The sequence below is a fragment of the Ambystoma mexicanum genome, chromosome 2q (assembly GCF_040938575.1).
Source record: "Ambystoma mexicanum isolate Mex_15411 chromosome 2q, UKY_AmexF1_1, whole genome shotgun sequence".
In the NCBI taxonomy this organism is placed as follows: Eukaryota; Metazoa; Chordata; class Amphibia; order Caudata; family Ambystomatidae; genus Ambystoma; species Ambystoma mexicanum.
This window is the reverse complement of record NC_090924.1, coordinates 87,493,655-87,521,416: the sequence shown is the minus strand read 5'-3', so window position 1 is coordinate 87,521,416 and position 27,762 is coordinate 87,493,655. Positions and strand designations below refer to the sequence as shown.

The 27,762-nt window shown below is 50.2% G+C and overlaps 1 protein-coding gene across 6 annotated transcripts in view; it reads left to right on the top strand.

The window, feature by feature from the left end:
• Positions 1-27,762, top strand: part of ABCA3 (ATP binding cassette subfamily A member 3) — a 1,774,001-nt gene that overhangs the window by 842,785 nt on the left and 903,454 nt on the right. For all 6 annotated transcript variants that reach the window (XM_069646922.1, XM_069646923.1, XM_069646920.1 and 3 more), the window contains one exon: positions 25,284-25,413. In XM_069646922.1, coding sequence (XP_069503023.1) covers positions 25,284-25,413 — 130 coding nt within the window. The remainder of the gene's footprint in view (positions 1-25,283; positions 25,414-27,762) is intronic.

Genomic DNA, 27,762 nt, shown 5'->3' with positions numbered 1-27,762 from the left:
GCGGTAACGCTGGCAGTATTAGCGCGGGGACTATTAGCGCGACCGCCATAGCCCCCGGCGCTAATAGCACGGGATCACGAGTTGGGCGGACTTGGAAGTCCCCATTCCCCATTGAGCCCATTCGGGAATGCCCCATTCCCCATTGGGCTCAATGATTTCGCGCTCATACCGCCGGCGGTATGAGCGCGAATTCACGGCGGATTTCACACCAGCTCAGAGCTGGGTTGAAATCCACTGAGGCCCTGATTCGGCGGACCCTTAAATCCAGCGGTAATAGCGCTACCGCCGGATTTAAGGGTTACCGCTGAGGTCGTGATGAGGCCCTTAGAGTACTTATCTCTCGCAGTGAAAGTGTTTGGAACTTTTGCAACTCGCAGGCCGAATCAGCTTGTGACCCAACATATGATTCTTCTTTCTACAAATTACTTCTAAGAACTTGTGCAGAGACTTTTCCGCTTAACTACTAGAACCGCTTTATCCTATCCAAGACTTTAGCCCGTTGACTTTGGCCTAGCCTATTGAATTGAATTGACTCTTCTTGTGAACTCAAAATATCTACACTGTCTAAGAATAATTGTAACCTTTTATGTTGTAATAACCTTTTGCTTTTTACTCCTCTTGAAAAGTATTCTGAATGACAACAGTAAGATATTCATGTCCTTAGCACCCTTGTTACTAAAGTTACCTGTGATTGTAGGTTGTCTACGGGCCATCCCAAAAGGGTCTTATCTGATTCAGAAACTTAGAGTGTACAGTATTGAAGTATATTTGTGTGTTTTTATATGATTGCCTCTTTCTATTGAATGTTTTATAATTGAATGGTTAATAAATTAATAAGTATTTAACCAAGAAACCTTGAGTGTAAGAGTTTATTTGAACACCTCTGATTGTAGACCTCTGTGTAACATCACTACTGCTCACATTTCCCCTCTTGAGATAAGCCTGGCTGCTCAACACGCTACCAAAACTGTGTTGTACAGACTAATACCAAAGGTTGGTTTGCTTACACCTGTAGTCATAGTTGCTTGTAGTGTTCCCAGAGGGTACTGCATTCAAACTTTGCCCAACAGTAATATTATCAGCCCTTTTTTCTGCTTCGGATTTAAATAGGTGACCAGATTGGGAGGAATATGGACCAGAAGGTCTAAGTGGAGTATTATCTTCTCTTTCCCAGGGATCTGGTAGTCATAGGGACTCAGCAGTTTGTAGCTGTTTCCCTCAACATTCTTTCAAAACAGAGAAATTGATTTGGACGTTAGAGAAGTGAAGATGAGTCCCAACCTATTACCGCTTCTGCTGGGGTAATCATTGTTTACAACCCAAGGTGTTTGTTAGTGGGGGTCAGAGGTCTTACTTTGCCACCCACTACTGGAGAGGTTTAACTCCATTGGTTCTTTCGGGGTACTGAATGGTTTGAATGTTCTCTTTTGGTGATACTCCTGAGGGTCGCAGCCACTTAAAGAGGGGCCAGACCTGCTTCTTTTATTTTCTAGCGGGCTCAACCCGCTAGTAGAACAGGTTCTGGTTAGGTTATATTTTTTCAGTGTCCTCCAGTTTATGTCAACTGGGCAGGATCCCACTTCCTGATACCATATGTAAGGGTGCAGGAGTAAGGTTCGGACACGTGTGGCATTGTTGTTGTTATAAACTTTTATTCATAAAAGTAAAAGGCCTTTTGTATCCCTATACTAAGAGGGGTTTCCCTGCCTCCAAGAAAACTAAGGCAAACTGTCAGAATGTCCAAGTAATCCAACTCCTGACCCTAACACTATTAAGTAATGGCTAATGTGCAAGGACTCCAAATTCTAAAGTAAACTAGTAGTGACAACTCTTGCCACTTCAAAGTCTCAAGTGTTAAAAGGAAAAAACAAATGTTCAGCTTCTTAACAATGGATGTCCCAGTAACCAGGGTGTGGCTCCTTTCCCCTGGCTTCTAACTGGTTACTCTCATTCTCCAGCATGGGGTCTGGCATGGATTCACATGCTCATGAATATTCCTCGTCGTCAGGCCGCAAATCCTCGGTGTAGAAAAAAATCAGTTTCAGTTTTGTTTCTGATCGGTCTTTCTTAGTAGTAACCAATCACTGGTCTCTGGTCATACTGCCCCCAGCCAATGTCTGCCCTCTCCCTAAGCCCCGCCTCTGGCAGCCATCCTCAGATTTTTACTGCACGTTCAAGTGTTGGGAGTCCTCGTGCTGTAGCTCTCGAGCTTTTGCTGCGTTTTCGCGCTTTTACAGGATATTTTTCTCACTTTACGGTTAAATAGAGCCTCAAGCTCCACCGTTTCTACATCCGATCAACGGGGATCGGTTTTGGAGTTTTCTACGCCCCTCAAGGGTGAAGATTTCATCGAGTTACGCTTTTGGAGGATTCCAGAAGTTCCGAGGCCTACCCCGGACATGGCCCAGGAGAAAGGAAGCTCGACGCCCGGGAAGCTGTTCTGGACCTGCCCTGGATGCCAGCTTCAGAATGTTTTCGAGGACGAGCATTCGTTATGCCTCTACTGTCTCCATGAAGACAAGACGCACACGGAGAAGGACTGTGTGTTTTGTGGGAACGTGTCGGAGCGGACCATGAAGGATCGCCACCTCTGTCTCGCCAACTGGCTGGAAGGGAAGAGCCCGTCAGGCGAGAAGAAGAAAAAGAAGTCCGAGCGGTCTTCTAAGTCCTGTGAGGGCGCCCTGGCGATGGGGGCCCAACAAAAGGCCAAGCACCGTGAGTCCGCGGGCACCGGGAGTGCCGAACGGTCAGGCTCCTTGGCTGCCATGCAGGGCGCATCCTCCCCAGCGCCATCAACCACGAGCCAACGCTCTGGCTCGGGTAAGAGGAAGTCCGAAAACCCGGCGAAGCTTCTGGAGAGGCCCCGGTCGATCTCGAAGATTCCGGCAGAGGGGGAGCGAGGCTCTGACCCTCCCCCCAAGGTGAAGGCCCCAGGCGTACAGAAGGTGACGATGGCCTTAATTCACCCTGCTAAGACCTCGATTGAGGATGTCGCAGCAGCCCTGGCTCAGCCTGTGGAGGCTACGCCAGTGGAGGCGACCTCAGGACCCAGAGTCTTCCTGCCACCGCGGAGGGAGTCATCTTTCAGGCCCATTGAGAAGACCCCCACGAAGTCCTCGTTGGAAAAGATGTGGGAGGGGCAGGTGGCCATCGTGGATACGGACACGACCTCTGAAGAAGAGCTCATCGAAGTCATGGAAGAGGCCCAGACCATCGGGAGGGATCCCGACGAGGGCGACGACGAGAGCGACGTTGTTGCCGACGAGGTTCCTCAAGAGCCCTCGCGCCCGTCGTTTCCGGCGCCGGAGGTCACTTTGGCGGCCATTTTGTCAGCGATTCAGTCCTTATGCTCGGAGATAAGGACAAGGTTGCCCCTCCCCCCGACGGAGGTACCTGAGCCAGACCCGACGGGGGAACCGGAGCCAGGACCTTTGGAAAGTCCACCGCATAAGAGGAGGACGCATCCTACGCCACCTCTCCCACCTCTGCGGCCTGCTCTGCCTTCCCCCCAGTCTATTACCCACGGGGATGATACAGGTACGAACACGGCTACGACAAGTACAGATGACGACGGAGGCGACAACGGGACGTGTCCCCCGTCGCCCCCTGCCCGGGCGACCTCGCCCGACGAGATTGGATCCTTTCATGCCATGATTTCCAGGGCATCCAAGCTCTTCCAGCTCTGCCCAGAAGAGAAGAAGAAAGAAGGGTTCCTTTACCAACGGCGCGAGGCTAAAAGGAAGACGGTCCTCGTCGTACCACTTCTTGATGACATCTGGGATGAGGGGCTCGCCCTCCTCAAGAACCCTGCCACGGCGCTGGCAAAGAGGGACCGGGACAAGAAGAAGTACCAGGTCCCTGACGCTGCCCCCTTGTGCCTTCGGGCGCAACCTACCCCGGATTCGGTCGTTTCGGCGGCGGCAAAGAAGAAAGCTGGGGGGCATCGGCCTCGACATCAACTTCCCCGCCGGACGGCGAGGGCAGGAAGCTGGACAGGATGGGACGACAGGTCATCTCATCCGCAGCGACGTACCGCCAAGCGGCAAGATCTTCGTCTCAGGAAGCCTAAAGGGGACGCGGCAAGTCAGGTGCGGCCCGTTGTCGTCGACAGGGAGGTCAAGGAGGCAAGGCGGCCTCCAAACAAGATTGAGCCGACCGTGGGGTCGGGCCCCCGCCAAAGCACCCCGGTGGGAGGCCGGCTGGCGAGGTTCGTCCGCGTGTGGGAGTCCATCTCCACCGACCGTTGGGTGCTGGACACCCTGGCCCAAGGGCACGCCCTCCAGTTTCAGAAGAAGTGCCCTCGCGTTCCACCCGTGGCCAGGAAGGAAAATCACATCCCTCAACTACTGTTGGAAGAAAGGGCGATGCTCAAGAAGGGTGCCATCAAGCTCGTCCCAAAGAGGCTTCGGGGCTCCGGAGTTTACTCAAGGTACTTCCTCATAAAAAAGAAGACAGGAGGATGGCGCCCCATCCTGGACCTGCGACGACTGAACAAGTACATCAAGGTACAGAAGTTCAGGATGGTCACCCTCCAGCACGTGCTGGGACAACTGGAGGAGGGCGATTTCCTGTCGTCATTGGACTTGGAAGATGCGTACTTCCACATCCCCATTCTAAAAAGACACTGAAAGTTCCTCAGGTTCGTGGTCCGGGGCGGCACTACCAGTTCAAGGCCCTCGCGTTCGGATTGAAGTCGGCAGCCAGGGTGTTCACCAAGTGCCTTGCACCGGTGGCGGCCTGGCTGCGCCTACAGGGGATCCACGTCTACCCCTACCTGGAGGACTCGCTCATCCGGGCAAGGACAAGGGAGCTCGCTGTGGAGCACACTGCGAAGACCGTCCAGCTGCTCACGGACCTGGGATTCTCCATCAACTTTCCAAAATCCCACCTGGTTCCGTCGCAGGTCGCCCTGTTTCTGGGAGCCAAGCTCGACACAGTGGCGTGGCTGGCCTCGCCGTCGGAGGAAAGGACCAGGACCATTCTGGGCAAGGTGCAGCGTCTGCTGGCCACGGACATGGCCAGGGTAAGATCTATCAAGTCCCTCCTCGGGATGATGTCCTCCTGCATTTATCTGGTGCGCCTTTGCAGGCTTCGGATGCGCCCCTTGCAAGAGTTCCTCGACGCCCGCTGGGTCCTGTCGAGGGGCAGCTTCGAGGACAGGATCCCTCTCATCGAGACGTTCCGTCAGGCGATCCGGTGGTGGGGTACCCGCTCTCACCTGTCGGCGGGCACGGACTTTCAGACCCCAGCTCACCAGGTGACGGTGACGACGGACGCCTCCCTTGAAGGTTGGGGAGCGCACTCTGGAGATCTTCACGCAATAGGCCTTTGGCTCCCGCAGGAGAAGTCACTCCACATCAACATCTTGGAGCTCTGCGCAGTGTTCTGGGCCCTCAGGTCTTTTCTTCCGTCCCTCAAGGGCAAGGTGGTGAGGATCTTCACTGACAACACCACCACGATGTTCTGCATCCGGAAGCAGGGCGGAACCAGATCCCCTGTCCTATCCAAGGAAGCCCAGGATCTGTGGCACTGGGCCGTCGCCCAAGGGATGTTTCTGGTGCCTCTTCATCTGGCAGGAATAAAAAACAAGATCGCCGACTCACTCAGCAGAGAGCTGCGCTCGTGCCACGAGTGGGAACTACGCCAGGGCCAAGTGGATCGACTCTTCCGACGATGGGGCAAACCCCAAATCGATCTATTTGCAACGGCGACGAATTCCAAGTGCCGGAGGTTCGCCAGCAGGTTCCCCCAGCCGAGGAGCATGGGCGATGCTTTCTCATTCCCCTGGGATGGCCTATTTCTTTATATGTTCCCTCCGCTGCTGTTGCTGCTCTGGCTCATCAACCAGCTCAAGAGGTCCCGGTGCAGGAGGATCCTCGTCGCACCGGCGTGGCCGAGACAGATCTAGTTCCCGGACCTTCTGGACTTGTCAACGTCCACACCAGTCAAGCTGCCGACGGACGCAGATCTTCTCTCCAGAGAAGGAGGTGCCATTCTTCACCACAACCCGGAGTCGCTGAACTTGCAGGCCTGGCTCCTGTAGCACTAGAGTTTGGAGGGTACGACATCCCGGCCGACTGCAGAGAGGTTCTTGCAAAGGCCAGGGCGTCCTCAACTCTCAAGTGCTACGGACATAAATGGAAGAGGTTCTCTGTCTGGTGCTGTGCACAGAAGATTAACCCTAAGTATTGCCGTACCTACTATCATTGGCCAAGGCTGGACTAGCTCACGTTTCCATCAAGATACATCTGGCCGCCATCTCACAATACACCAGAACTACGGGACGGGCGTCCTTGTGGTCTCATCGACTGGTGAAGGAATTTATGAAAGGATTGTTACGATCATTCCCGCCGGTGAAGGCCCCTGCCCCGGCGTGGGAGCTCAACGTGGTGCTGACCAGGCTCATGGGGGCCCCCATTTGAGCCAATGCATTCAGCACCGTCGAAGTTTCTGTCGTGGAAGAATTTTTTTTCTCGTGGCCATCACCTCCGCACAACGAGTGGGAGAGATCCAGGCCCTATCTTGCAAGCCGCCATACTTGACGTTTCACGACACGAGGGTGGTGCTGAGGACGCACCCCTCCTTCATGCCCAAGGGGCTGTCGGACTTCCACCTCAACGAACCCTTGGTGTTGCCAGTTTTCTTCCCATCTCTTTCGTCGCCGGCTGAAAGGACTCTGCACTCGCTGGAAGTAGCTAGAGTGCTGAAGTTCTACGTGGACTGCACGAAGAGTTTTCGGAAGACATCACAGCTGTTTGTGAACTTTGGGACTGTGAATCAAGGGAAGGCTCTCTCGAAGACTTCCATTTCCAGATGGCTCTCCGGCTGCATCATGCACTGTCACCGGTTGGCAAACCGACCGCTGCCCGGCCGTCCGAGAGCCCATTCGACCAGAGCGATCGCTGCTACCACGGCGTTCCTGTCTGGTGTGCCCCTGCTGGACATCTGCAGGGCTGCGACATGGAGATCGACGCACACCTTCACAAGATTCTACTGAGTCGATCGGGACTCCAGGGAGGGGTCCAGGGTCGGCCAAGCAGTGCTGCGCAACCTGTTCGCTTAAGGTGAGCCTAGTGAGGAGGTAAGAGATGCTTAATGTTGAGCCTGTTGTCACCTCCCGTGGTTGTGCATGTGTGTACTGCTATGTATTCGCTTATTCATGAGCATGTTAATCCATGCCAGACCCCATGCTGGAGAAGGAACAAGTTACTTACCTGTAACTGTTGTTCTCCAGCATGGATTCACATGCGAACCCTCCCGCCTACCCCTCTGCGGCTCTTCACTTGGTCATACTGCCAGTTTACGTGCTACCAAATCTGAGGATGACTGCCAGAGGCGGCGCTTAGGGAGAGGGCAGTCATTGGCTGGGGGCAGTATGACCCAGAGACCAGTGATTGGTTACTACTAAGAAAGACAGATCAGAAACGAAACTGATACTGATTATTTTCTATACCGAGGATTACCGGCCTGACGACGGGGAATATTCATGAGCATGTGAATCCATGCCAGACCCATGCTGGAGAACAACAGTTACAGGTAAGTAACTTGTTCCTACCTTCATATGGGTGTGAGTCCCAGACTTGCAAATCTGCATCACAAAACATGGATGTATTCTCTTGGCAAACATGCACTTTCTTCTGGACAGTCTTGGTTTCTCATAGGGTCTCAGACCCTCTTATTTGAACCTCATATGGGTGCGGGTCCCAGACTCACAATGTGGCAGCAGCACGACTTGGTTCACTCTCCTGTCAATTACGTCTTCCCCTTTCAAATGTCTCAATGTTCTTCAGGGTCCCAGTCCCTCTTGTGCTTTTTGGAATTTGTTTCTTATATGGGTGTGAGAACCTGACTCGCAATATGTGGCTACCACAGCTTGGTTCACTCTCCTTCCAAGACCTTGATTCTCTTTCTTTGGATACTTTTAGGGTCCAAAACCTTTTCCTTTTCTGTTTCTCATTGGGATGCGTGTCCTCGACTCACATGCTGCTTTCAGGGTCCCCTGACCCTTCTCAAGTACTTCCTACTGTTCTCACCAGGATTTCTCAGACCTACAGCCCTTATCGATATGCCCGAATCCCTCTTCTCTTGGTTTGCCACTGCTGTGGAACTGGGCTCTCTTGCGAGTCTCCGGTAGCTCTCACGGGCTTGTCTTCGCTGCTCGTCACTTCACTACCGTCGGTGTCCTGTGAGCGGCTCTGCATTGCAGTTCTCTGGTTCGGGAAACGCTCAGAGTTTGCCTCGGGTACTTGCACGCAGCAGCCCTTCTTCCTGGACCTCAAGCACCATACCTCGGTCTTCCGTGCGTGCTGTCTCTCCCTTCTTTACCAGGTTTGCAAATGTGGATCTCATGGCTGCTCGTCGGCTCCCAACCACTATCCACTTCCTACTATCTCTTCCAATTACATTTTGCAGAAGACTAGACTGTTCGCTCTGGTTCGCTGGCGTGATTGGTATCCTCCTGCACATCTTCTTTTTCACAGTACTGTTAGAATCCTTAAATGGCAAACCTGTCCCCAGGTATCTTAGTCAGAACTGTGATATTAGGTTGACTGACTGTACAACAAAGAATGTTGGCCCTACCTAAAGATAGGGAAGAAGGGTTGGACTTCGGTAAAAAGGTTGTTTGATGTAAAGCGGGATTATACTGCGTTCTCTGGGATGTCGCCCCTAATCCCATATGGGGATTCCTCTCCCATTTGATCGTCGCCCCGTATACCACCCCCAGGAGGTCTATTGTAATGTGGACCCACCACCCTTGCCCAATGGGAAAGATCTCCCCCTAGGAAAGAAGGGACGACATCCTCAGATTCGTCAGAGTACACACCTGGACTACTCAGAATTGCTGGGCTCACTTCTGCCATTCTATCAGTGGCCATGGATGCAGTGTCCGAAGCTGGCATCGAGTTTGATTCGGCTAGATTGTGGTTCTGTACTCCAGTGGAATGGTTCCAAAGATCTGCTAGCAGGATGGGCCAGGCACATCAGGTCGGCAGCCACATCACGTCGCACTATGACGGGAGATTCCCAGATGTGGCAGACACAAGCAGCAGTGGAGTTCACCCCGATCAGGGGGAAGTAGGTGAGATTCCAGCCGGAGAGGGAGACTCGGCTCCAGAAAGACTTCATTCTGGAGAGCCGTAGGAGCAGGAAAAATGGTCTTTAGCCAAGGATTGTTGTACCTGCAGAGCCCTAAACTCCTGCTCAAGACTGTGAGGCCATTGCGGGGGCTGAATATCCCACATGGTGGTCTCGGGGCACTTCAGATGGATGCTGCTGGCAGGCTTTTTTATACAGGGGTCTGGAGTGGTTGGTCCCACCAGTCCAAGTGTGAAGCATCTGCAAGCTTTTGAAGGATCTCAGCAAAAGGCAGGCCTTTACCAGGACTTGGCTTAGGCAGTGCTGGTCGTCGTCTGTATCAATCTTCAGTGCAGGCTTCTCCTCTTCAGGGTCTTTGCTACAGTGGTCATTGTCTGATACTGATGCAGGACTCCTTATCCCAAATGCATGCTGGGGCTGCCCCAGTCCACCAACAGCAATGTTCTGTATCAAACCGCTAAGAGCTGTCCAATCATGGGCAGCCTCAAACCCCACATCTGCCCATCAACAGACAACTTCTGGTTGGAATGTGGATTCGGACAAAACAGTCACAACCACCATATCCTGCCAGGTCCCATCGTCACTTTTCCTGGGAATCCAAGCTGGATCTTGCGAAAGCACATGCAATGCATGGTATTTCATGACCTGAGAAGGCAGGAAAGCCTAAAGAAAATAATGATCAAAGGACAGGGCGAAAACTACATGGCACAGCCTATTTAAGTATTTGGCACTTAAAATAGCATGTTGCATACCCCACCTTATGTTGAGTGCTGGGGCGATACACTGTATCCCCTTTCTGATTTACCGGTCACATTTTTGTTACAATTACAAGTTAATATGAATGGCTGGTGGCGGTGAAACTACTTTTATGACTTTTAGTCATTATTACTCAAAGGTTGTCAAATCAGCTGTGTTAAATCACAGGAGGGTCACCATTCTACTAGAATGGTGGGTTCCTTCTTTTTTCACCATTTCTCGTTTGCTTGTTGTTTGTGAGGTCGTCTTCTACCATTCTAGGCGGGAATGACCTTGGTTGAAGTTTTGTCTTCGGTGGGAATCCTTTCTATCTTCTGCTGAGGCTCCAGAGTGTCTGAGAAGGCAGGAAGCAAGGGAGGAGTCCATAACTGTGCAGCCTTTTGTCTTTCCCCTTGACTGAAAGGAACCAGTTCCCACTGGGGGGCTCGGTGTCCTGATTGGACAGCCAGACCGCCCCTTTCTGTAAACTGCTGGGAGAGTTTGGAGAAGTTGTGCTGTAGTTCCTGATAAATACACTGATTCTGGAAGCTACTGACCAGTCGACCACTGGAACCAAATCTAAAGAGGAAGATGAAGAAACTATGGTTGTAATGATTTCCAGCGAACAGAGAGCTTGCTGAGTAACCGAAGCTTGATGTAACCCTTCCTTCCAGGCGACCCAGGGGGTCCCAGAAACGACTCCTACATAGAGGCTGGTGAGACCCAATAGCCTCAAGAAGACCTGCATTTTCAGCCATCCCTCAACATGATGTAACTTTGCTGGACTGCAAACCGCCAATACCCAGGGACCTCGCGCCAGTGTGTGGTGTATGGTCTTCCGAAGTCCGATCTTGTCCGAAACTTTGGTGGAATCCTACTGGACCTCCAGAGGCACGATTTGAATCCCTGAAGAAGTCCCCTCACCAGAGTTCAGGTCCGAGTGAGTGAAGTGAATCCAACTGGCGATATTTATTCTTCATGTGGCTCCTGTAAAAAGGGGCCAAATCCACAGATCCGTAAGAACCTGATAAGAATCCTTTGTTGGAAGCCTCCCCCGATGATGGCAGTTTATTTTCAGTGTCCATTTCTTCCGCCCACAGACCAAGAACCCAAGGACTGGATCCTGTGCTACTGCATTCTGAAGGCATCCACCCAGAAGCTCTTCTTTTCTGCTGAGGTACTGTTGGCTTGGGTAATACTTAGCTTAAGTCTTGTGTAAATCCTGTGAGGCTGAGTGGGTGATTCGTGTGTTTGGGAATTTGCCCATACCATACGCCCAGGCCTTATACTGGAACGCATATAGGGAGCCTTCTGTGAGGTTCCAGAACACTTTTAATTAGCTTTAAAGCTAATACTTGTTGAAGAAGATAGCCTCTGCAGCTCTGATTCTCCTGCAACTGAAACCTGTCTTGACCTGCCTACAGCTGGCTCCTAGACCACTATGATCCCTCTTCTGCCTCTGATCAAACTCATGCTATAGACTAGGGAAGGACTTTAAAAGATAAGGTTTCTGTCTTGAAAATTATAGCAAGTGTGAAAAGTACTTATTTTCTAACAAAGTTAGTATGGTAACTTTATCACTGTAATAGAAGAAGTTACAAAGTGTCATTACGTTTATACTTACCTTTGAGTTGCATACTGTCCCTCTAAAAAGTATGTTATTTTGTTTACTTTGAATGGTGTTTCCCCTCTTCTGAAAAGTAATAAGTGTTTGGTACTGTTTGATCATTTCTAAAGTGAATGAGTGTAAAAGCTTACCAATAGGGTTTACCTATCTGGAATAACAGATTGTAATTCTTAGTGTTTTATTGGGTTTTGCTTTCCCTGATCTGCTTTAGGGCATTTCTAAAACAGTCTTGGAGTTAATGCTTGTCTTTGAGTTGCTTGTAGCCCCACTAAAAAGTTCTTACATGTGAATTGCTTTTGGCCATTCTCAAAAGTATAATAGGTTGGGGGTGTGGCTTGAGGTGCCGGCAATGTGGACCCCTCATTAAGAGCTCTGTGGGACGCCCGGGTTAAAACCTCTAAATGCCTGGTTGGGAACTGTGATCCCGGCCTGGAATCATCGCAGCGGGAGACAGACCTCCCCTGGTGCGGCCACCCAAACGCTGTGCAAAACCGGAGAGGTTTGCCCGGTGAAAATCCAAATCTTGCAGACGGCGCCGGGGCCGAGTCCCCAGGAGCAAGATGGCGGCCTCCTGATAGCGGCGGGCCGGGGGTGGAGGAAGTGGTCCCTGAGATGCTCCCTTGCGCGTTTATCCCCCCCGACTCCAACAGAGTGCAGCACCTGAACCTGCACCCACCCGCCGGCTGCGGGAGGGCTCCGACAGCAGACTCGCCAGGCAATCGGCCTCGGGGGCCCAGGACAGCCCTGAGGCTCAGAGGCGTTGGTACCACGAACCTCGGAGAGGTAGGGGGCCCCCGCCGCACTGACACATTCTGGCGCCCCCTCCTGCATGAGCTGGGAGCGGGGGGTGAAGAGGCCCCCCACCAACACACCGCCGGGGAGCGGCAGACCCCCGTAACGGCTGCTCTGGAGAGTCAGGAGGGGTGTCTGCCGTCCTGCCCGCCGAGCTACGCGGGAGACGGCGGGCCCACCCACTCCACTCCATGGGCCCGTGCATCACTGCTGGATAGCAGGAGAGCGGCGGCCCAGACTCCTGCTCCGCCCGCTGAGGGGCCATACAGGCAGACGAGGCAGCACACACCCCCAGGAGCAGTGGGGAGACACGGACCCCGCCTGCAGCCCTGCTAGCACTCCGCTACAAAGCGTGGGTGGTCTCGGGGCCCCCCCCCCTCACCATCAGTATGATTCTCTGAGCTGGCCCTAAGGAGGGTGAAGAGACTGGGAGCCCGCACACCAACCAGCACAAACCCAGCTGGGCCTGCCCAGCTCACCGCAGCACCACATCTCCTGGTCTGGGGCAGCCCCGTGAGGTTTAACAAAGACCTGGAGAGGCCCAAAGCTGACCCCCCCCTCAACCTCCGCCTGCACATTTAATGCCCACCACCTTGGCCCCCCGTGGATCGAAAGGCCACCCCCCCACCCATATAGACACAGCATCAGAGGGCCATAAGGACACAGCGCCAACCCTAGCCCAACCACAGGTCTGGAACCTGCATACCTTTGCCGCCACAGTCAATGCTGAAGGAACCACCTCTGTGGCCCTCCCCTGCAGTAAGAGGGAAGCCAGAAGGACAGGGGACCAACGGCCTGAGCGGGCCGGCCCGAGCTGGGACCCACCCCCCAGGGACGCCCAGGGAGGCTGTACACATCCAGCTGGAGCAAAAGGGGCCTGCAGCTGAAACTACCCCCCCCTCTCCTACCTCCCCCCCTCACAACATAGCCTGCGGACACATCTCACATAGGCAGATAACGACCCAGAATGTCCAGGCAGGAGGGCCCGAAGACGGCTGACATAGCCAACTTGCTCCACTTGAGGGAGAAAGCCAAACCCCCGGACTCCCCGCCCCACCCCCACGCCCCCATCCCAACCTTCCTCACCCACGAGGACCCAAGGACAATGGGCGACAAAAGAAGACATTCAGGGCCTCCTCACCGACATCAAAACGGAATTCCGCAACTGCATGGCTGAAGTCACAACCAAGATAGACGGACTGGACATCCGCGTTGAGGAGGTGGAACACAGGGTCGGGGACACAGAAGGTCAGGTCCTGGAACACTCAGCCCAGATTGCAGAGCTGCAACAGAAAATCCAATCCCTAGAGGAAAACGCAGAAACCACGCAATGCAAACAGGAGGACCTGGAAAACATGGCCCGAAGAAACAATATCCGTATCAAAGGGGTCCCCACCTCGGTTCCAGACCAAGCTCTACCTGCCTACATCGGAGACCTCTTCCAGACTCTTCTCCCGGACTGCGATAAGTCACTCCTGCTATTCGATCGCACTCATAGACTGCGAAGCCGGAGGAACTCCCCATCAGCGGCCATCCCTGAAGTGATCACTAGAGTTAACTTTTTTTCAACGAAACAGGAGATCATGACAGCAAGCCGCTCGCAAGGTGACCTGACGTACCAGGGAGCCGCCATACAGCTGTTCCAGGATCTATCCGCCCCCACAGTCCAACGGCGGAGAGCCCTCCGACCTCTAACGGCCTTTCTGCAGGAAGGAACGGAAAATCAAATATCGTTGGCTTTACCCAGCCTCGCTGCAGTTCACTCTGGAGGGCCAAACGAGGATAATCCACACCCTGGAAGAGGCAGGCAACATTATGGAGTGCGAGCCCTCGACACCCGAGGAGGACACAACCACCTCTCCGAAAGACAAACCTTGCAGCTCAACACCAAAGCCCCTTCATAGCCGCTGGATGAAAGTTCCAAGGGGAGGGAAAACTCCCGCAGCACACGACCAGTAACTAATCTTCAGCTCTCCGGGCCGGAACCTGCACTCTTGGCTCCCGGGCGTCCCACGCAATGCCCATGCCGAGTGGATGGAGGCCTGAGGCCCGCCAGGGCCAGTTTGGTTACTCTTCGTTCTTTCCTTTACTTTAGTTGGGCTGGGTCCGTTCCCAGCCCCCCTGGTTACCAAGGCCCGGTTTGGCCCTAAATTGGACATAGTTAAAATTCGGTTGCAGCTGAATCAAGCCGTCATCGGTCCTCTGAGGGACCTCCCTGAGCACAGGATCAGCCATCACTCACCTGAATCCTAGTGACACTTTGCCGGCCTCCACCCCGGCGCACACCAAACTCCACTATATCTCACTAAATGTCAGAGGCCTGAACTCTCCCACAAAGCATAAATCCATCCTCCGTCGTCTGCAGGACCTTCAGACCTCGGTGGGTTTCCTCCAGGAGACCCACCTCGTAGCGGAGGACTTCACCAGGCTAAGAACCCGAGCATTCCCAACACAATACTTAGCAGCTGGCCCCAACAAGAAATGTGGCACTGCGATTCTGCTAGCGAAGGGTATCCCCTTTAAAGAGAAGGAGACCCTGCTCAGCCCAGACGGCAGGTTTATGTCGGTCAAGGGGGTCTTCCACAGGCAGCTTCACACGCTGATCGCTATCTATGCACCAAAAGATGGCCAGGAGGCCTTCTACACTACCCTGGAAGCCGCCCTTCTCCCCTTCCTCAAAGGTCAGGTGGTCCTTGGCGGGGACTTCAATGGGGTTCCCAACCCCTCACTGGACAGGTCGGCCCCCCACCCAACAGGGACTTCAGGCTGGCTTTGGGCCTCTGCCACTTGTTCAAGACAGTGGGCGTGATGGACACTTGGAGGGTCATCCATTCGAACACTGTGGACTACTCTTTCTTCTCCCACCTCCACCGCTCCTCACCTCGAATTGACCTCATTTTGGCCAGCCCACAGCTCATGCAGTTCACGGACGACGTAGAAATCGGCACAAGGGTACTGTCGGACCACGCCCCAATCCTCCTCACTACAAGGGTCTTCGACCCGGATCCCCCAGAATGACGTAAATGGTCCCTATATGAACCAATGCTGCATGATATGGCGGTGCATGATGCCATAACCAAGGCGATAAGCAATTATTTTAAAGAAAACTCCCCCGACCTCACCTCTACAGCAACAAGATGGGAAGCCATGAAAGCCATGATCAGAGGCAAATTAATAGCCCAAGCTGCCGCATATACTAGGAGGCGAACCATGTCCAGAAACCAACTGGAGAAGGACAAGAGGGAGGCAGATATAGCCCTATAAAAGAAGTGGTCCCCCAAGGCCGCCAGGATGGTCAGACTAGCTCGTACAAAGCTGGAGGCCCACTACGCTGAGGACACAGCCCAGACCCTGATCCGGACAAAACAAAGCTACTACGCACACGGCAATAAAGCTAACAAATACCTGGTGAACAAACTCGCCAAAACCCGCCGACGGAATCACATCACATCACTGCACTGAGGGACCCGAAAGGTAGAACCTTATACGGAGATGGGGCGATACTACAGGTGGCGGCTACCCATCTAACCAACATCCTGACCGCGGCACCCCGCCCACAGACCCTACAGGAGCAATACATAATAGACTCCCGGCTCCCACACATCTCAGAAGCGAACAGAGCTGCCCTGGAAGCCCCAATCACATTCCAAGAGGTGGAGGAAGTACTCAAAAATCTGAAACCCAGGGCCCCCGGCCCAGACAGCTTACCACCAAAGTTCTACAAACTCTTTTGCCCCATGCTGCTACACCCAATGACGGAGCTATTTAACTCCTTTCGGGATTCAGGCTCTATCACACCCTCTATGCAAGAATCCACCACAATCCTTCTTTTGAAACCCGGCAAGGACCCAAAGGAGTGCTCTTCATACAGACTGATAGCTCTGCTCAACGTGGACACTAATACATACTCAAAGGTACTAGCCAACAGGCTGGCGCAAATCCTCCCATCTATCATAGATCAGGACCAGGCGGGGTTTATCAGAGGAAGAAGTACCACGGACAACATCCGCCAAGCGCTCAATCTTATCGAAATCGCGACCCAAGAACGCCAGGGCTTGGCGGTCCTGACTTTGGACGCCACCAAAGCATTCGACAGGATGAACTGGAACTTCATGTGCCTCACCATGGAGGCATTCCAGATTGGCCCGATATTCCATAAAATGGTACTAACAAATTACAAAGCCCCAAAGACATAAATCCGCCTATATCAGAATACCTCCCCCACGATCCAGCTTTCGTGCGGGATGAGACAAGGCTGCCCGCTCTCCCCGCTAATCTTTACCATGGTCATGGAGCCATTCGCCCAAAGGACACGAGCTAACGAGAACATCACTGGTCTAGAAATAAACAGCGAACAATTCAAGGTCTCCCTATACCCCGACGATGTGCTGATCCCCATCACCAACTGCCAATCCTACTTGCCCGCAACCCTAACTGAGCTAGAGGCGTTTGAAGGAGTGGCTGGATTGAAGTGAACTACTCCAAATCAGAGGCACTAAGCGTCAACCTGAGCGCTCCCCTCATAGCCGACCTCCAGGCACTCTGCCCGCTAACATGGAGCTCCTCCTCAACAGCCTACCTGGGAGTACGCCTCACAGCAGATCCAAATCAACTATATAATGTCAACTTTCCTCCGTTGTTCAAGGAATTGGAAGAAGACCTCCGAAGATGGGGCAATCAAGAGAATCTCACTATTGGGACGGGTCACAGTGTGCAAAATGAACCTTCTCCCTAGGCTGCTGTACCTGTGCTCCGCTCTTCCGCCCCTCCCCCCCCAAAAGCAGGCCTTGGAACAGCTACAGAGGAAGCTAGCAAAATTTGTGTGGAGGGGACGCAGAGCCAGGATACCTATGAGGGTCATGACGGGGGCCGCGAAATGGGGTGGCTTTGGTGGCTTTGGTCTCCCGAACCTGATGAACTACTTCTTGGCGGCCCAATTAGCGAGCGCAGCAGCCTGTGGGAACCCGGAGGCCCCCCCAAAATGGTCCCGCATAGAGCAATCCAGATGTCAGCCACAACTACACTCCCTGCTACATATCCCGGGACCACACCGGAGCCAGGGACGGCAGATGCTAGCAGCCACCAAAGCAACTCTTGAGGCATGGGCATGGGCTCGTCTGAGTTGGAAGATACCCAGGGACCCGAGCCCGCTCTCTCCGGTCATCTGGAACCCTGACTTCAAACCAGGAATGGAGGCAGCACACGTCCACCGATGGACCAAAGGTGGCCTTCGAACCCTCTCTCAACTATACAAAGCCAACAACCCACTTAGCTTTGAGGAATGCAAAACCTGCTTTCAACTGACAGAAGGAGAGAGGTTTGCAGACATCCAACTCCGACACTGGATCTCGCAGCCTGCAGTCCGTCGAGGAGCCACCCGGGACCTCCACCCTCTTGAGCTGGCAACGGAAGAAAGCACAGGCCGAGGTCAGATCACCAAACTGTACTGACTCCTCCAGGAGGAAATGCTAAAAGTTAGACCGCCATACATGTCCGGATGGGAGACGGACGTGGGACACCCCATAGAAGACCAGACATGGGTGGAGAATATTGGTCCAGGATCAACTCGACATCCAGATGCGTCACAAACGAGGAATGCGCCCTGAAGCTCCTGCACCGCTGGTACTACTCGCCAGTTCGCCTGCACCATTGTAAAGCTGACATTGACCCGAGCTGCTGGAGGCGATGCAGCGAGCGAGGATCCTTTTCCATATGTGGTGGGGATGCCCGACAGTGCAGACCTTTTGGAGGGAGGTCCTGCAGATCGCAGAAGACATCACCCAGCACAAACTCTCGATGGACCCGGAGGACATCTTGCTCGGGGTGGCGAGCCCGGAATGTTATCCCAGAGCAGGCCGATCAGCCAAACTGCTCACACACCTACTCCTAGCAGCCAAAATCACAGTGGCACAGAAGTGGAAGGCCCGGGAGGGCCCTCTGGTGGATAAAGGTCTGGGAGATCCTGGTGGCAGAGAAGGTCACAGCGGCGAAGGAAGGGGCTCTCCACTGCTTCACCGACTGCTGGGCTCTGGTACTGGACTACCACGCCTGTTTCCCAACCCTAACATTTCGATCCCGCCTGGTAGCGAACTTTCTGGGCCCTCAAAGCCCTGATGGGCCCCCTACCCATCAGGGCACCACAGACTAAAGGAGGGGCAGGGATGGGGCAGATGGAAGCGGGTAAAGGGCAAGCTGCATGCATATTAACTGTGAAGGGAGTCTTATGGACTCATGTAATGCATAAATAACGCTGTAACCGAAATAAATAAAGTTGTAAAAAAAAAAAGAAAGTATAATAGGTTCCTTACTTACCTTGAAACACATTGTGTCTTTCTTAAAGTGTAGATTTGGGTAATGCTGTCTCTGAACTACCTAAGAACATTTCTAAAATAGTCATACATTTCTAACTTGCCCTAGTATACTGGGTATAACTAGCTATTAGAGCGGATAGTTATGTACCAATAGGATGATTACCTGGAAATACATTGTGTCTTTCTTAAACTAAAATTGCTTTCCCTGAATTGCTTCAGTGGATTCTAAAATAATTAATATGTTCTTACTTACCCACGAGTTGCTGAATGCCCCTCAGAGTTATTTTACTCTCTGAACTGTGTTCTAAAAAGTAATATATGTTGCAAGATGTATACTTGTAACAGGGTTGGTTTATTACGTGATTCTATAATTGCATAACACTGTATGATCTGGCCAATAGGGTCTACTCCCCTTGAATTACTTATTGCACTCTAAAAGTAACTAACCTGTTTTAATTCACCAAGAATAGCAAATTGCTACCTTTGACTTGCTTAATGCTCCTCCAAATAAGGTTATACCTTGGTTTGTATAGATGCGTTTATAACTTATGTGAAAAGTACACCCCCCCCCAAGATTTGCCAAAGTTGTATGGTTTTATGAAGCCCTTAGTTGGACTTTAGGAAAACTGTCCTAAAAATACCACCACTCACAGGAGGTGGTGGAAGCATCCCACCAATCACATTAGTAGACTATGAACAAAGGGATAAGAGGAAACGTCCAAAAAGTTTGGTTAAAAAAAGACTGAATGAGGGATTTGGCTGTATTTCAGCTGTTTGAAAATTCTGAATGGCCGAAAAGTTCGACCAAATCCCCCATTCGGTGGCAAGGGCTGCAGGGGGTTCCGGGGTTATCTCGCGCAGCCGGTCCTGAAAAAAAGTAAAACAAATAAATGTTTTAAAAGGAAAGGATCCTGCAGTGCCGGTTCCCAGTCACGGAAGTGAAAGGGAACAGGTGTTGCAGGAACACAGCGAGTTGGCAGCACACAGCGAAGTGTGCCGCCGCAAGGTAAGTAGGGGTGTGGGGGTGGGGTAAAGGCTGAAATGGTCAGGGGAGAGAAGACCGAAAGTTATTTTCAGAAAAAAAACGTTTGTTGTTTCTCCCTCGCACATTTCAGCCGCGGGCTTCTAACCCTGATCTGGGATACGAGGCCAGTTCATCTGGTTGGCCCCTAATCTTTCGCTCAACTCAGACCACCCCTACAAGATATGATGTGGCCATTCAAAGGACAGAGACTGATCTAAACCAGTGAAAACCAATATGGAGGATGCATCACTGGGATCACAAGAAGAAAATCTGAGCCTTATTGACGACCAAAGACACATTCTCTAAGTGAGTGAAAGAGGATTGTATTAGCACTGGGACTTCAAAGTTCCTCTGACCATCAAACATAGTGATACAAAAATGAAAAGAGCAAAAAAAGCAAAAATCTAGGGGACCTCGTAAATGGTCCTACAGAATTCCCAAAAATTAAATTCTGTCTCAACATGTGGCCACACAAACAAGGATGTTGATTGATGTGTCTGGAAGACAGTTGCCCTTTCAGAACTGAATCCCATTCCCACAAAGGAGCTTTAGTGAACTCTGAGGCAGAGTAGAACATCCAAAATGACCGTTCCGGCTGTTAAAAAAGAAAAACCCACAAGCAGCGCTGAAATAAATGGCCGGGTCTTAAATATGACTTGGTAGCTGTTCTCATCCTGGTGATGGAGCAAGTGGCTACCAAAGTGGAAAAAAGGCTTGACTGTGGGACAGGCAAAATTAAGTACATAGTTGTCGCCAGCCTACGACCCTCACACACTTTCTGGGTGGGGGAACTGGGATATGGACAGAATAGAGCACTTTACAGTGCAACTGCCCCGGTAGCCATATGGGCTACGTAGGGTAACACTTTATAAATGCTGTTGCAATTTTCAGTGGACTGTTTACTTTTGTAACATTTCATGTAGTGTCCAGTTTGAATGGTACAGATCCTTGATATTGGTGAGTTGGGGCAGCTCCCAACTCAATTTTGGGATTTAAGGAGGAATCCAGTAGCCATTCCCCATATCACCATTCCCCTTGCTGAAGTTGTACCTTTTCACTGTCGCAAGTGTTGCCTGACATTCCCTGATAGTGTTGATATTTTCTACTACCCACCTCTCATGTTCTGGGTGACTCCTGACATCTTGTGACCTGCTGTAGCTGCTTTCCCGAGGTGCCTGGGGCCTCCAGCTTCAAGATATCTGGAAGCGGGAGCGAAGAACCTCTGACCTGCCCGACATAAATCTGAATCCAGCCACTCCACCACCAGCCCTGTCCCGCTTGAACATGCACCTACAGCAGAAGTAAGTGGGCCGAGTGATTCTGATGACCCAATGGGTGGTCGCTCGGATAGTCTGAGTAAGGGAAGGAAGTTTGCATACTTCTTTATACACCACCCCTCTCCAGCCATAGTGACTGTATGGGCCTAAATTCCACTTCCTAATTCTCCCTTTTCTTGTTGTGACTAGTGAAGTTTTGGCCAAGGATGTCCCAAGGTTATTCCTAGTGTGGTGGGATTGGGAGTGTGTGCCCCTAATCTGCTTTACTCCCATTTATATCCTTTAGCCAGTAATTGTTCTGTGACTTTGAGACTTCCAGTTGCCTGCAGCAAGTCATTACCTGTGACTTTGATTATTTTTGAGCAGCTAGGCCTTCTTACCTCGTTAAAAAGGGCTTGTTATGTGATTGGTGCCTTTTACTTTTAAGGCAGCGTATATGATTTATGATTGCTCTGCGTTGCTATTCTTCACTTTAGTTGCTAGTTTCTTTTGAAATGGTCTACTGTTCATTAGTGTAAAGTGTGTGTGATTGCATCAACTATGCATATATATGTGTTCATAGGATTATTTTGGGGATTGTTACTTACCTTTGGTGTCACCTGCTCAGTGTTGTTTTAAAGGCCTAATACATAAAGTATTGTGTACATTTGTGTAACTTTTTTTATTTGAGTGCTGTAGGTGTGGCTCACTGTGCTATTACAAACAACCACAAAAAGAGACTGGGGGCAAATTAACGACACAGGGATTCAGCCCCACAACTACCAAAGGACAGTCTGAAACTAGGGAACCCAAGTGTCTCTTCAAACTCTCCTTGTGTGTTTGGACTACTCAGTCCATGTACCAAATAAGAACTGAGTAAAAATGTATTGCAATGGATATTAATACATACAATTTTATCAAACAAAATAGATTTTATCAATATGTCTTAATAACAACATACAAAAACATTGTCATAAAACATTAACAGTGCATTACATTGATGAGACATTTCCTAAACATCACACATACTCTAAAACCAAATCATCCCTCGTGTAAACATTACAATGTTAAAAAACCTCATATCAGACAAGTCTGCTATAAATTGAAACTGACTATAAAGTGCAAAATACAAAGTTGATACTAACTATAAAGTGCAAAAAACGCTGGTTGTGAAACAAAGGGCCGCTGTTGGTATAGGTCACATCTAAACCTCATAAATGGTAAGTAAATCCTTTCATCACCGAAAGGTAACGAGCACAAATCAATATGTAATTACAAACACTGCTCCATTGTCCAGTGTCATGAGACCCAACATGTTTCATTCTTCTATATCTTTTAAACAAACTATCTGAGAACTTCTTCAGGGGACCAACGCACTCTGAAAGAGAGGCACGTCATAGTATGACATTGAAAAAAAGCAATTCCACAATCGATGCTTTGCGTCCAAAGTCGTGTGTATTATTTCCAAGTATTCTTAACACGGTCAAGTTTGAGCGTCTTCTAAGTCGACAAAGATCTAGTGTCTCTTTGACATGAGTGCTGTAGCGTTCTAGCAGCGTTCTGTTGTTGTTAGGGTGGCCAAAGGCCTCAGCTGTATTCCGATGTACATTGAAAATACTGAGACGAGTGTGTAGTGGTACGAAAGTGTAGTAGTACACAGTATTGGTGTGGTGTCGCTCCTTTCTGACGTAACTTCCGCTCTATGGGACCCATCACCTGATTTCTTCTCACTGTGCCATTACACCACCTCCATATCTCCTGAAGTCTGCCTTACTGCTCAGCTTACTTATTTTGAGAGTTTGGCTAGGCCTGTTCCCCGCCTAAGGTGTGTTGGGAAGGAAAGAGGGTCTTCCAACCCCCTAAGCGCTTCTGAATGAGCAATAAACTGTAGGCCGCACATTGAAGGAGCCGGGGGGAGGCGGGTGTACACACAGGAGAGTGTATAATTGCGTAGTGCATGCATTAGGAGCTATATAGTAGAGGCGAGTGTAAACGCCATCTTGGTTATTGGCAGCCATTTTTGTATGTAGGCCCAACTACAGTGAAAAGCACCAAACGTGTTAGTAATAGAGTTGCATCGCCCGCACGACATAACCACCACCACGAGTGAGCTTCGACGAGTTACAAAACAAGGGGGCGGGTCTGGGAATCTCTCTACCAGCACGAACACAGCCCAATGACCTGTTCTTGGGTGAGTAACCCCTGGGAGAGACTCTACCAAGTCTTTAGCTCACTGTCCCTTTTACTATGCATGTCCCTGCATATCAGTCTTTGTCCTGCCCAGGGGCAGTCCAGCACCGAAATACTAGGCAATTTTCCTCTGAACAAGGGGACCAACAGCAACCCCATACACATGTTTCAGCCTTGTTGGGCATCACCAGTGAAGTGAAGCTGCTCCTCTCTAAGAACAGTAAGCAAGGGGTCCACGAGTTACAAGTCTGCCATTTTCTGAGAGGCTGAAAGAATGTGCTCTGCAAGGCCACGAGAAGGGGGCAGAGCACCTCTTGTCAGTTACCATTCCATGATACAGATAGTATGACCCCTCAGCGCCAACACCCCACATATCAGAGTTACAGCCTGCTATGCTTTGATCGCAAGACCCCACATACCACAGCGCCGACCGTGCCCAGACCGTCTGCCATAAAGCTGTAAGACCCATGATCGATCAGAAAGATCAGAAAGCAAGGCTATCTTGCCATCACATTTGGGTCACATGCACAAATGCTGCGAGGTACCAGGGAGGGATGAAATTATAGCTCAAAATGAGGATGGATGGCCTTGGAGGCTACAGGCACATCTGGGGGTGAGTGAAGTATGCAAGTTGGTATGACCTTGGCTCTCCCTCGGGCCCATCTCTGTGTCTGCCAGGTGCACCATTACACTGATAGAATAGCATTGTTTTTTAAATAAGTAATTGCTTGTTAGGCCTGTTTTATTGCGGATGACAAGTCCAGCAGCACCCACATGGACAGAGACAGACAAAGAGGCTGGCACCAGTGGCCTAGTATCCCCTATGTAGTGGGCCGCCCATGTATAGGGTCACTCCAACCATCCTTGCATGTTTTTACTGTATGTAATGACGAGAGTGATGATGCCAGGCATCCTTTTAACTTGCTGCACATCCCCAATGTGGCAGATTGTTCGGCAGCAGCATAGTTCTTTGCTGATGCATTTATATTTTGTAGAAATAAATACTAGTTATCCTTGCAAGCTGTCAAGGAGTTCCCCCCTTCTCACCTGAGTCCGTTCTTTACTGGTGTCCTTGGTCGATGCCTTCTTGCGGATGGACCGGGTCTTGAAGAAGGCTCCCCGATTCTCTTCAGAATCCAGAATGCGTTCAGTTTCCGGGACGCCGAATCCAGGAATCCAGGAGGCAGTGGAAGCATGCTAGCCAGGAATCCAGGAGGTAAGTAGAAGGGGGAGGACTAGGAAGGGTTAGCGGGATTGGAAAAGGAGAAGAACCGCGAGCTACGGAGCACACGTCTGGTCGCTACTTCGCAATAGCATTGAGACGCGGAAGGCGTGGTCTATTAGTAGAAAAGGCTATGTCCAGCGCATGGAGCGAGAAGGGATTACGCTGGACGGCCATGTTGGGAGTATTAATGAGTGTAAGCCCGCTGTGACAGGGACCAAGAAGCCCAAAAGGGGCGCACTCTGTGATACATGACACAAGCAGTGATGTGGGCCTTTTTCCATAGCTGGTTGTATTTTTTTCTGGTGTGAGCGTGCAGGGGTGTGCCTTCAGGTGGCCTCTCCGAGCCCTCCCACAGGGCTGCTTCTGAAAGTGCATCTTACCATGGACATTGGAAAAAGTCTCCTGTCATCCAAAATAAGTCAGAAAGCCAATGTAGCAGCAAAAAAGGATTTCTGATCTAACAACCAGCATTTCTCGAAAATGGGCGGGAGTGTTCAAAGATTTAAAAATGAGAAATATTAAAGAAATTTGACCTAACCTACCACCAAAACAAATGGCATTGTAGAAATCCATCATGGGATCTTCATCAATATTCATGAACGCCAAATATCTCGCTCGGCCTATATGTGTGCCCTTCGCTTTTCATTCTAAGCCAATTAAATATTTTACAACCATCTCAGATTAATTTTTTTAATGTGTTAAACTAATCAAAATGAATCCCCAGAAAGCATATTAGTGTTGTTTTTGAAACAACTGATTGCCCTCAACTTTACCCTTAAATAAAGGGCAACTGAGACAGGTTATGTAAAAGTACAGCATGGCCTTGCAAAGACAGCCAGTCTGCTTCCACTTGTGCTATAACAGACTGGACTTTGGAGATAATTTCATTGTTCTAACTCTCGCTTTATTTACTTTCTGTATTTTAAATTCTGGTAAATTGCTCCATTGTAGTGTGGTCATTCAGAGGTTCTCTCATTGTTTTTTTGGCCGGATCTCATTTCTGAATACTGGTCTTTTTTTGTTGCAGGTTTTCAAAATGGGGAACAAGAGCAAGGACGCAGTGGGGGACTTAACCCTGAACATGTACGAAGGACAGATCACTGTCCTACTGGGCCATAATGGGGCCGGCAAGACCACCACTCTCTCCATGCTGACAGGTAAGCTGTAGGCTACTGGTTGTTGGGTCAAAAGACCTAGACATTGATGATGGAGTGACCTGATATTTTGCCAATCTTATTTTTCAATAGTGAGTTATCATCTAGGGAATGACTGGCTCTGTCACTTTGTGTAAAGTGTCCCTGCAAGTTACCAAGACTCCCAAAGAAACCTACTCTTTTTTTTTTCTTTCAAGCCCCCTCCCCCCTCCCCTCCCAACAGGTGTCCCCGCTCATCCTGTTTTGTGATTCAATGGCTCGTAGCAGCTACTGTGTATTTTTAGAGTGCTGCATGATGCATCTGCCATGTTGCCTTTTCAGGGAACAAATGGTTGTTTTCTGATGGTCCCCTCAGGGCCATCGTAAGGGATTTTAAGGCCCAGGGCACACACACCTTTGCCCCTATCAAACCAAAGAAATGAAAGGATCAAATAATCTCTGGTCCCATCGCTCCCCAACACCTTTCGTCACATTCTCACACCAAGGTTTGAATTCCGACCTTCATGCTTGCTGAAATCAGTTGTGGCATTTCAAGGACGTTGTCATCTTTTCATTACAAAGGTAATAGTGTTCTTGCAAAGAAATGGATTGCAGGTTAACATTATCAACTGTTAGACGTGTGTCTAAAAACAGAAGAAAATGGCAGTCTTTGACACGTCGTGAAGCTATTTGGTCTTTCTGACAATATACCCCTCAAGAGTACGAAAGGACAGATTGAGGTGAGTACTGCCCGAAAATGAGTCCGCCCTGAAACACCGCTGGCTGCAAGGAAAAAAGGAAACAATGGTTAACCAAGAATACACACCAGAATATAGCAATGCGACTGACAGTAGTAATACTCACTAACAAAACGTTAATGTCGTCTGCCAAGGATATTGTCAAAAGATGAGAGGTGTACCCCTGGAACAATAACCACCAATAGTAAGCTAAGAATCACTATCGGGCAGAAGAATATATTAGTGTTCAGTGCCAATCTTACCCTGGTTTAATGGAGCGATATCTCCTGGATAGAGTTCCGGTGTCCTTATGGCGGAGGATTCTGTGCGACAGAGGCAAGCCCGAGAGCAAGTCCTGTAACAGACTATTCCAGATGAAATGAGGATGCCTGTAACCAAGTCCTGATGCCAAATAAGTTCAAAGGTAGTCCATGGAAAAGTTCCGTGAATACAAGGTAACAGATTGAGGGTGAGACGTAGGCAATCCAAATGGGAAATCCAAAGTCGTAGACCAGATGCAGAATGACCGAGCAGGAGTAAGCAAGCAGTCCGTTGAGCGTTCTGGGTCAAAATACCGTAGATTTGTAGAAAAGCCAAGGATACAGAAGAACAGTCCAAATGCAAAGGAGGGTCGAAAAATACAAGAACAAGGTGAGTAAACAATGGAGACGCTACTTGAAACGAGATTCAGAAGCAGCACGCTGAATGCGAGGCAGAGTCTTAAAGGCATCATCTGACTTGAGGTAAAACGTCTCGCTGTGTCCGAACCAATGGGGGTCTATGGATAGGCTGCCAACGTTTCCATGACAACCCCCAGCGTTCCCGGAACGAAACAGCTCGTAGGGGCTTTACCTGTATGCGATGAAATATCACGCTGAGCACTCAAAGCCATCTGAGATTTCACCGCACTATTAGAGATACGGAGTGAGCACTTGTCTTGCAATGGTGTGCTGTGCGCGCGAGAGTGCGAGCACGGTGTATTCCTGACATGAACTAGTGGGAAGGTACAAAGACTCTAATCTGCATGCATGTCGTAGGTCACATGCCATATAAAAAAGTTACACATTTCCTAGCATAGATCCAAACTCAGATTAGCAGTCTCACTGAATGTACACATTCTCAAGCATGGATACAAAAGACAGACTGGCAGTAACGAGGAGGTACTTCGCATAAATGAAGTATACGGGTTAGAGGCTGATAGGGAGATTTATCAGTTGTATGCTTAATCCGCTCTCCTAGTGAGACCCCCAGCACTTTTGCTGAATTTATGGACTTCTTTCTTGTGCTCCTTAATGAATGTGAGCCTTTCCCCCCCTCATTCATTCTTACATGCTCTAACCATGGGAACTCTGTTCTTTATGTTTTACCTTAATTTATGGAGTCTTGCTTTCCTCCATATCTCTCAAAGGCATCTGTGTTTCACTTTTGCAGCACACAGTACCCTATGCGCAGTGCTGTTGGGGACCCTTTGGGTTCTCCTTTTTATATTCTTTCATTTTCCCTAAGAACTACTGTTCTTAAGGAAAGAGGGATACTTTATATCTTTACTAAAACTTTCATTTATGAGAGATTTTGCACACCTCACTTTATGTGGAGTGCTAAGTGGATACCTGGTATCCCCCTTTCCTACTATAAC